This window comes from Notamacropus eugenii, chromosome 3 (assembly GCF_028372415.1).
Source record: "Notamacropus eugenii isolate mMacEug1 chromosome 3, mMacEug1.pri_v2, whole genome shotgun sequence".
Lineage (NCBI taxonomy): Eukaryota > Metazoa > Chordata > Mammalia > Diprotodontia > Macropodidae > Notamacropus > Notamacropus eugenii.
This window is the reverse complement of record NC_092874.1, coordinates 298,758,903-298,768,543: the sequence shown is the minus strand read 5'-3', so window position 1 is coordinate 298,768,543 and position 9,641 is coordinate 298,758,903. Positions and strand designations below refer to the sequence as shown.

Sequence of the window (9,641 nt, the reverse complement as noted above, 5' to 3'; positions counted from 1 at the left end):
ACCCCTGAACCTCATCACCCGGAAGGATGGGACACTGCACAGACTTTCAGAACTTTCCAATGTGCTGGTACATTTTGCTGTGTTTTTTCCTCTTTTTGTCTTTAAAATATTACATTTTTATATAGGATGGTTCCCTCACAGGGAAGCAGGGGTGGGGAAATACTAGGAGAAATCTTGGTCATATAAAAAAATCAATAAAAACTTATTTAGAAAAAGAAAAAAGGAACATAAATGTTGTAAAATGATAAAGGGCAAGCATGGCTCCAAGGAAAAAATATGAAAAGACACTTCTCCCTAACTCCTTAACAGAGGTAGGGGTCTGCAGGTAAGGAACATTACATGTCCTATCAAGTTTGTGTGTTTGCTGCATTGATTGGTTTTGCTGATTTTTCTCTCTTTTTTTTTCTCCTTTTACTATTATTTTAAATTCTTTTTATGAAGTTTGGCTCTCTCAGAGGGAGGTGGGAAAGGGAATAATTATTTGCTGCTATAGAAATGCTTTCTCCTTCCCTCCTGTGTGCTTTTTAACAAATATGATCTCATTTCACCCTGACAGCAGTACTCCAAGGTAGGTGTGGTTATGATCCCCATTTTACAATTGAGACTGAAGCAAGGAGGGATTGAGTGACGTGCCTAGGGGCACGTATCCAACAAGTATCTGAAGCCAGATTTCAACTCTGGTTTTCCTGACTCCAGGCCCAGCATTCAATCTATTGTACTACCAGATGACAGAATATATATAATACTATGTGATATAATTATGTGATATGATATTATATATATCTAGGTCACATTAAAGTAAGACGTCATGTATACATGCATATGTCTATACATATATATACACATATACATAAAACTTAAGTGAAATCTGCCTGCCTATAACACCCAGCTAGTTCTGCCCTCTGGAGTCACATATAAGGTGGTCAAGCCTGGACCCCAGGTGAATCCATCAGATATGTAATATTGTCCTAAAGGTTTCCTTCTGTCCTTCAATGGCCAGGTTGTGGTAGCTCCCATCAAATGACAAGAGCTCTGGGGTTTTGGCCTCCTGTCTGTCCTTCAAGGACCAGCGAGGTTCACTGACCACAGGATGAAGAATTGTTGAACCAGAGCCATCACTAGAAGTTCCAGGGCAAATGGATGTTGGGGGGGCTTCAGATTTCAGGACAAGGTTTCACTGGGGGAGGGACCCCAGGACACCACCCCATGGGAAGGAGACAGAGACTCTGGAGGACACAAGGCCACTCTTTTGGGGAAATAGGAGAGGGAGAAACCTCAGGTTTCATCTCCTCCAGCAAGTTTCTGTCTGGATGAAGTCCAGCTGTTTATCCTGCGGGCATTAGGGCATCATGGGAAGGGCTCCACCCCATTTGTGTCCATCCAATCATTTCTTTAATGCCTCCTACAGCAGAATTAATAATAAGAAACCTTCCCCTAAGTATTTTTTTAGCCTAGGCCTATGATTTCGCTGCCAGTGGGAATCCTCTCCCCTAAACAGATCCACATCTCCCCTGTGCCTTCCTTACCTCCTGAGGATGCTTCCTGGAGCGCTGAGCATCAGTGTAATGATTGCCCAAGGTCACACAGCCAACATTTGTAATTACAATTATTGTAACAATAATCGCTAGCATTTGTGTAGGCTGCGTGTGTGTGTGTGTGTATGTGTGCTGAGAGCTTTACAAATACCATCTCATTTGATCCTCACAATGGAGGGGCTGTTATTATTCCGGTTTGACAGATGAGGAACCTGAGGCAGGCAGCTGTTAAGTGTCTTGCCCAGGGTCACACAGCTCGTTAAGTGTCTGAGGCCAGATTTGAATTCAAGTCTTTCTGACCTTGGGTCCCTCATTCCACAGCACAACCTAGTTGCTTGGAACTCCAGGTCGGCACATTTCCCACTATGACTGTTTCCCTCTCTTTCCCCCTTCCTGCCTCTGTCTCTCTCTTCTCTATTTCCCTCCTTCCTCCTAATTCCTACATCAGAGGGCCTAGGTTCAATGCAAGGCCCTGTCCTTGGTGCTAAGATAGGAAAACCAACAACCATACACTCCCAGCTCCTGAGCTTAAAAGTTCTAAGTCAATCAACCAATATGCATTTATTAATCACCGACTGTGTGCCAGACACTGTTCATTTCAATGTGAGCAGTTCCACATGCTCCATCCCTCTAAGATCAATGACTTCCATGGTGAGGTTCTCCCTCCCTCATGTCAGACAGCAATCCCTCTGTCTCTAAGTAAAGCATTGATAGAGTCCATACATAAATCTAAACCTAGAAAGGACCTCGGAGAGAATGGAGTAAAACTTCTTCCTTTTACAGATGGGAAAACTGAGGCCCAGAGAGGAGAAGAGACTTGTCCAAGGTCACTCAATGAGCTAGTTGAAGAGCTGGGCTAGGAACCCAAATCTCCTGGCTTTATCCCCTGCTCTCTCCATCTCCCTCTATCTACAGAGCCCTGCTTCTCTGGCCTGAGTCACAGTGAGGTTGTGAGACCCCGGCAGGAGTGGGGAAGGGGATGGGGGGACAGTGCCTACTGCGCTGGCCTGAGCCCCAGCTCTGGAGGGAAGTGACGTTGAACCCCGAGGGCTCTGCTAGGGAGCCCAAGGAGCAGCAGGTCTCCCAGTTCCAACCCCCCCCTACAGTTGCTATGACGATGCTGGCAAGCCTGGCAATTCCAGAGTAGAATCGGAAATTTGCATTTTAATGGGGATACAATTAGAACCGAGATAAAACGGTGCTGCTTTGCTAAAGGGACACAAGCCCCATCACTTGTCAGCTCTGATTCTGATGCTCCTCCCACGCTGGCGAGCACCTCCCCAGGGCTAGCAGCTGCATCTTGGGCCACCCCCATCCCTCACCCCTTATCCTGCTCCCCAAGACCCCACAGAGCCTCTACCCCCACACATACACACAAAGGCAACTCAGCCCCCACTGACTCCCCTTCCTATGCACAAACCCCATGGAATCCCCTCCCTCACAGACCCATATCCCAGCCCACACCCCCACAAAGCCCTTACCCTTTCCCATATTCCCAAAGTCCAGCCACATCCCACAGAGCTGAGGGTGAGGGATAAAAATGAACTTGGAATCTTAGCCCAAGGAAGGAAATGTGACCTCCCAGAGATCACTAAGCCTTGGTAGACACTGACCATTGACAAGCCCACAAGTTGCATGGGAACTCCCCCTTCACCCACAGAGTGAAAGCCCTCCAGGCTCAGGAAGGGGAGGGGCACCTTTTCTATTTTAAGGGTCCTTCCAACCCTTGATTGCAGCACTGAGCACAGGGAGAGACTCAGAGGTCATTTAGCCCAGTGGTTTTTAACTTCGGGTGCACAGAATCCCCCAAAGTTCCATGAGTAGATTTCAGGAGGGGAAAGAACACCATTTTCATTTCCACTATCCTGTAAATGTTATTCAGCATTTCTTTCCACAATGAACGTTTCCAAGCAGGGGTCTGCAGGCTTCATCAGAGTCCGGGACACAAGCAAAGGCCCTAGCCAGGCCAAGCCCCTCATTGGTCTATGGGGTAACTGGGGCCTGTACAGGAATAGGAGCTTGCTGAAGGACACACATGTGCAGTAAGGAGCCAAGCTGGGAATCAGAGCAAGGTTCTCTGACTCCAGACCCCTGTCCTTTCCTGTGTCCCACTGTTGTGTTCTAGGATCCCTTTCATTCTGGGATTCCCCTGGACAATTCTGAAGGTCAGCAAGACTTCACAGGAATTAAAGGGCTCTACAGGCCAGCCAATACAACCCCTCATTTTACAGATGAGGACACTGAGGCCCAGGGAAGTTCGGAGGTTTGACACACAGGAAATAATGCCAGAGATGAACTTTGGACCCAGGTTCTTTGGTTTCAGAGCCAGGGCCCTTTGCACTGTATCAGGCCAGCTAGGAGCTGAAGTCTCTGAGCATAGTCCCAGGGTTCAGAGGTGTCAACAGGCAGCCCAGGCGTCCTTGGTCTGGCATTGTTCCCACCATCATCAGCCCCAAATCTGCATCTCTTGTCCCTCTTGCCTCTCCCCTTCCTGGTGTATTTGTAATGAAAGAAACTTCTTGGCTGTTGATTTCCCTGGCTATGGGGACAGGTGGGATGGTTTAAAGAGGGCTGGAGGAGGTGAGATGGAAAATATTTCCCTATCCATCTGTTTATTTAAGAGAGAGAGAGAAAGAAGGTGATGATTTGGATATCATGGCCACCCTTAATCTGTTCACAGAATACTGACCAGCTGTGTGGTGTTGGGCTCGCCAAGCCTCAGTTTCCTAATCTGTAAATCAGAGGACTAGAGTGGATTGACCTCTCAATCGAAAAAAGGAAAAAGCCCAACATTCCCTGCTCTTGAGGTGCTCACAGGCTGACGGGGGAGAGACTTAGATAACCAGGTAAACCTGAGATACAGACCCAGTAGATGGAGGGTCATCTCTCAGGGAGGCCCTGGCAACGGACAGGACCAGGAAAGGCAGAAGGGGAGGTCAGGAGACTGGGGCAGAGGGTGTTGTATACAGTCAGGTCTCTATAACGCCCTACTGTGCCAGAGTGGATGGGGGGAGGGGGAGGGACTTGGACTCTGTAAAGCCTGAGTTCCAATTTTACTCTAATCACTTACTAGCTGTGAGACACTAAGCAAGTGCCATAGCCTCTGCCTGCCTCAGTTTCCTCATCCACAAAATGGGGATAATACTAGCCCTACCTCACAGGGTGGTGAGGAGGATCAAAGGAGATAAGAATTGTAAAGTGCTTGGCAAACCTTTTAGTATGACTTGGATGCAAGTGATTATTATCACTGCCATCTTTGTTGTTGGGGTCTCCCTGAGCCCCCCTTACTCCTGCCCACCTTAGTCTAGATTAAAGTCCCCAGTATTCCAGCCCATTGGAGCCAGAGGAGATGGATGAGAGGCAACTACAGAGCAGGAGAAGGGGGGAAGAAAGAACCCCGAACCCTCCAGGGCTGTGCCCCGCCCCCACCTCAGGCCTCCTTATGGGGAGAGGACCAGGACTAGGAGCCAGGACATTTGGGAGGGAGTCCTGACTCCTCCGCTTAATGACAAGGCCTGGGGTGCAGCCCCCATTTCCTACCTGGCAGAGGACTTGGGTGACATGATCGCTAATGCCCCCTGTTCTAGGCTGCCCCAGTCCGACCGCCCCGTTCCAGGCTCCCTCCCATCTCACACATACACTTTGGGGGCCACCACCACACTCGGGGAGAGCAGCAGGGGGCCACGCCCCCTCCCGCCTCGCTCTCGCGCTCCCTCCTCAGCACCAGGGGGAGCCTCGCCAGGGTTCGCTAGGACGCGGGGGAGGGGGAGGCGGGGAAAAACGCCTGCAGGCTCGTTCGCTGCCCTGCAGCGCCCCCTCGCGGCCCGCGGAAGCCCCCCCCACCCCCACCCCAAGCACCCAGGAGCGCCCAGAACCGCCCTAAGCCGGGGTTGGGGGATGGGCTTTCCCCGTCCGGCCTGTTCGGGCGTCGTGACGGCTGACCCCCCATCCCGCGTGCAAAGGGAACCCGACCTGGGCCCCTTAGTGGCTGGGGGAACCTTCGGCACGTAGCCCCCTCCAGGGAACCTCAGTTTGCCCTGATGGCCTCCGGTCTGCGGCCTGGGGACCTCTCCCATAGTTCCGAGAAGCCCTTGCCTCCCACTCGCCCCCTTCCGGTTGGAACTCCTTATTTATGCCCCAAGAGCCCGCTGCGCATGCGCCATAAAGCCTTCCCGGAACTTTTCCGTTCGGTCGGCTGCTTCCGGCCGGACGCTTTAGGAAAGGGCTCCGGCCGGAAGTGCCTGGGCGGGTCACGCGGCTGGAGGTGGCATGTCGGCGTCGCTCCTACGCCGAGGCCTGGAGCTCCTTGGGGAGCCGGCGGGTGAGGGGCGGGTGAGACCTGGGCTGGGGGGCGGGGGCGGAGGGCGCTGGAGGGCCTCGGTTTGCGCGTCGGGGGAATGGGCCCGACCCTGACGGTGTCTCCCTCCCCCCAGCCTCCGGGCCCGGCCGAGGCCCCCAGAAGCCCCGGAGCAAGCGGTCATCCAGGAAGAACCAAGCCACCGTCAAGGGGAAGGTCACCAAGTCGGCTCTGGGTGAGAGGGGCAGGGGAATGGGGAGGGTGCCTCCACTATCCCGGCACACAGATCTCCCTTCTCCGAGCCTTTGCACCGGCCGTACCCCCTCCCCCCCCCCCCGGCCCGGAATGCCCTCCCTCCCAGAATCCTTTGCACTGAGCGAGTTTGGCTCAACGTGGCCTCCAGGGCCACCTTCCTTGTGAAACCTCCCCCTCCTCCCTTTACTTTTTAATCGATACACAGGTCAAACGGCACTAAGTGCTTGCTGTGTGCCAGGCGCTGGAAGGATGGGGGTGGCGGGGGATTCCCCATCTGCAAGGCCACCCTTGTTCATTTTAAGCCAATTCAACCTGGCTGTTGTCCCCAGAGAAGGGGTCTGCCAAAGGGCCGAGGGCCGGGGTCTACTTGCCACCCGTGGGTGTCAGGCCCTGGGGTCACACGTAGACAATCCCTGCCGCGGGGGAGCTAATTCCAGCTTCCTTGGGAGAGACAGAGAAGACACCATCTCATCCGAGAGGAAGGGGTCTCCTGGGCAGAGGGATTTGTCCCTGCCTCCCCGGGGGGAGCGGGCTTAAGTGTGGAGCCTTCTGGCTCCTCCCCGGAAGGTCACCTTGGGGCCAAGGTTTCTCTGTCTACAAAAGCTGGAGGTCGGCCTCGGAGTTGAGGTCACCCAAGTGTCAGAGGACAGATTTGAACCCAGGCCCCTTTGCACCGAGCTGGATGTGCCAGCTCAGGGTTTGGGCTTGTTCTTACTGATTCCCGGTAACCACCCCCCATCCTTCGCCTCTCCCCAGAGGAGTTCCAGAAGCGGCAGAGTCGGGACCACCTGCAGGAGAACCTGAGATTGATGAAACAGAAACGAGTGACCGCAGACCAAAAGGTCACCTCCAAGGTTAGGGCTCCTAGTGGACTTCAGGGCATATGGGGGGAGGGGCCAAGGGCAGGAAGCTTTCCTTCCACCCCCACCCGCAAAAGAGCTTGTTACCCCACAGGGGAGGGGTGACTGAACTGAGCCCTAGGGTGGGTTCGTCCTGGCCCCAGAGGGCCGGCAGAGGGAGGACAGATCTCAGAAGGAGGGAAAGAGAGATTTTCTTGCTTGCTCCCACACAGGCTGTGCTGCCCTAGGGGGCTACTCCGTCCCCAAGGGTTTCAGGGAAAGGCTAGATTGGGGGAGTAGAATAGGAGGTAGCTTGGGTGGTCAGGTCCAGATCCCTCAGTGCTTGTTCAGCGTGTCATAGGAGGGTAGGCTTGAGGTTCTAGGCTTCTGTCTTCAGCTTTCAGACCTCCTCAGTCCCGTGGTCTCAAATGCCTTGTGTCAATAGGGACCCAGCAGGGTGTCCTTCCTGGCCCCAAGAGCATGGGCTGAAACACGTCCTAAGTGGGATCCAGCTCTCCTTCCCAGCCTCCCCTCCTGGGGGCTCCCTGTCAGCCCCTGAACCTCCCCATGACTTCTGACTCCTGCCTCCCACAGATCCTTCTCCAAAACCAAAGCAGAAAAGCCAGGGACCGACCAGCCTCCAAGCCAGAGAAGGAGAAGCCCCAGGGCACAGTATTCACCGAAGACGACTTCCGCAAGTTCCAGGAGGAATATTTTGGGAATCCTGGAACCAAGTGATGGAGAGGGAAGAGCCCTGGGTCTGGACTGGGCATGAGCTCAGCTCTCTTTTCAAAACAGCACAGTCCCTGGACCTGAGTGACTGAGGGAAGCTGACAGATGTTCAGAGACAGGAGAATGTGGCTTCTACCCACTCCCAGCTTTGGGGAGCCCCCCTCTCATCCTCATCCCACTGGCAGGCTGATTCTCCCATGGCTCTAGAAAACTGAGAGGGAGGAAACAGACTCCTACCTGAAAGTAGGGATTTGACCTTTGAAGCTAGGATTGAAAGATAGTTGAAATGTTGCATCCTCTGATGTCTAACACTTGCTGATTTTGTTTTCAAACTTGTGGACAACTAGATGGCGCTGCTGCCCTCCCTGAGCTGGAGAGGGAGGAGGGGGTATTTCTACCCTGCTTGGAATTGAGGTGCGCCTAGCTCTCAGTCTGGGGCTCCCCCGATGGGTCACACCTTCCAACCCTGGACATGCCCCAAAGTGGGGTGGGAGGCTTGGAATGGCTGTCCTTGTGTTGGGGAATCCCAGGCAGCAGAGCTGTTAGAACCAGGAGGAACCTTGGTGCTCCAAGGAGACCAACCTCAGTATAAATGAGGAAACTGAGGCTCTGAGGGGAAGGAAATGACCTGGGGTCATGAAGCTGGTTAATGACAGGTCTGAGACTGATGCCTCAGTGACTCTCCTATTAACTTACTCAAAAACCTAGAATTGATGATGCATTCCCCTTTTTGATTTTTAGTTTTCTGTGAAAGGCGATGATCCTAGCCCTGCCCGCCTTTCACTGGTTACCAAAAGGCAAAATGTGAGCTCTTCTCTCACAGCTGTTCCTCAGTTCAAGGCACAAACACCTGCCAGGACTAGCAGCTAGTATAGTAGAGACATGAAGGATAAACTGAAGTAAACCTGTCCTTGAGAAACTGATGTTTTATTGGGGGAAACATTGCTGTCACACGGTGCTCATTTGAGTCTCAGAAAAATGGGCTAATCTTGCACTTCCTTCCTTGAAGGGGCAAACCCTGGGGTTGGAAGGTGGGTTAGTACCAGGGCAGAGGAGGGGACTAAAGGGAGACCCACAAGATGGGGCAGAGGCTGGAAAGGACACTTGGGTGTCTCTCCCTGCTTTCCTTGCCATCTGGTGGACAGCAACATGCACTTCCAGAATTGATACAAATTCTTTCTAGCCCACCGTGAAGAAAGCTGGTTTTCTTAACTCCAAAGACCAGGAGAGCCAAGAGGAGTCTTAAAATCATCTCCAACTCCCTCATGACACAAGGAAAGGGCAGGTCAGAGGTGGGCAGTGACTTTTCTGTGGTCACACAGCCAGTGGAGGAGAATCAGAACATTTGGTCCTGCTCCGATTTCAGAGCCTCCCTGGAGGTGATCTTTGAGGACAAAGGAGGAGTGAGGCCTCCCACATACTGTGGCTTGAATCCTTTACCAGCAGTGGTAGCTACCCACAGTAAGAATCATGGGATCCTCACATGGAAGGGATGCCCAAAGCACAAACTCCAGCCAATTATCTCCAGCCTCTAAGATGCTGGTATGAGAAGGGATCCAAAGGCTCTGCCCCAATTCCACTCTAATTGTCAGGAAGTGAATCCTGCCTTACATGTCTCCCTCAAAGGGGAGATCTGAGACTACCTCACTTTTCCATTTATGCTTGGCATCTCACAAGCATGTAATAAACACTTTACCTTCATCCCATTTCTGATGTGAAGCTGAAGTAGGCATCCCTGAGATTTCCCACTGCCCCTCGTCCTGTCCTGTAGTCCCTTCCCCATGACAGCTAGTGAGAGGCACTAAATTTCATCCCCTCTTGAGTTCCGTGGCATAGTCTCCAGTCCTGTGACCCTGCTGGGCCTGACTGCTCATCTAGCATAGGTGGAAAGGCTGGGTTTGGAACATCACAGGTGCTGTCAGAAGGGGTCTGCATCAGTTTTGCTAAGCATTTTTTTTCTCTTTTGTTCTTTGTTACTAGAGG

General features: G+C 52.5%; 1 protein-coding gene across 1 annotated transcript; it reads left to right on the top strand.

Moving 5' to 3' along the window:
- Positions 1-5,735: 5,735 nt before the first annotated feature.
- On the top strand, positions 5,736-8,577 carry RPS19BP1 (ribosomal protein S19 binding protein 1). Its single transcript, XM_072656196.1, has 4 exons — positions 5,736-5,856; positions 5,969-6,067; positions 6,844-6,941; positions 7,521-8,577. Exons 1-4 carry the CDS (start codon positions 5,805-5,807, stop codon positions 7,662-7,664), a joined length of 393 nt encoding a protein of 130 aa, XP_072512297.1. The 5' UTR covers positions 5,736-5,804; the 3' UTR covers positions 7,665-8,577.
- Positions 8,578-9,641: the final 1,064 nt, after the last annotated feature.

Excerpts from the sequence above, each read along its gene's own strand:
- RPS19BP1 (XM_072656196.1), top strand. The coding sequence starts at position 5,805 with ATGTCGGCGTCGCTCCTACGCCGAGGCCTGGAGCTCCTTGGGGAGCCG. Across the intron at positions 5,857-5,968 it reads GCTCCTTGGGGAGCCGGCGG|CCTCCGGGCCCGGCCGAGGC; the intron begins GTGAGGGGCGGG and ends CCCTCCCCCCAG. Across the intron at positions 6,942-7,520 it reads ACCAAAAGGTCACCTCCAAG|ATCCTTCTCCAAAACCAAAG; the intron begins GTTAGGGCTCCT and ends TGCCTCCCACAG.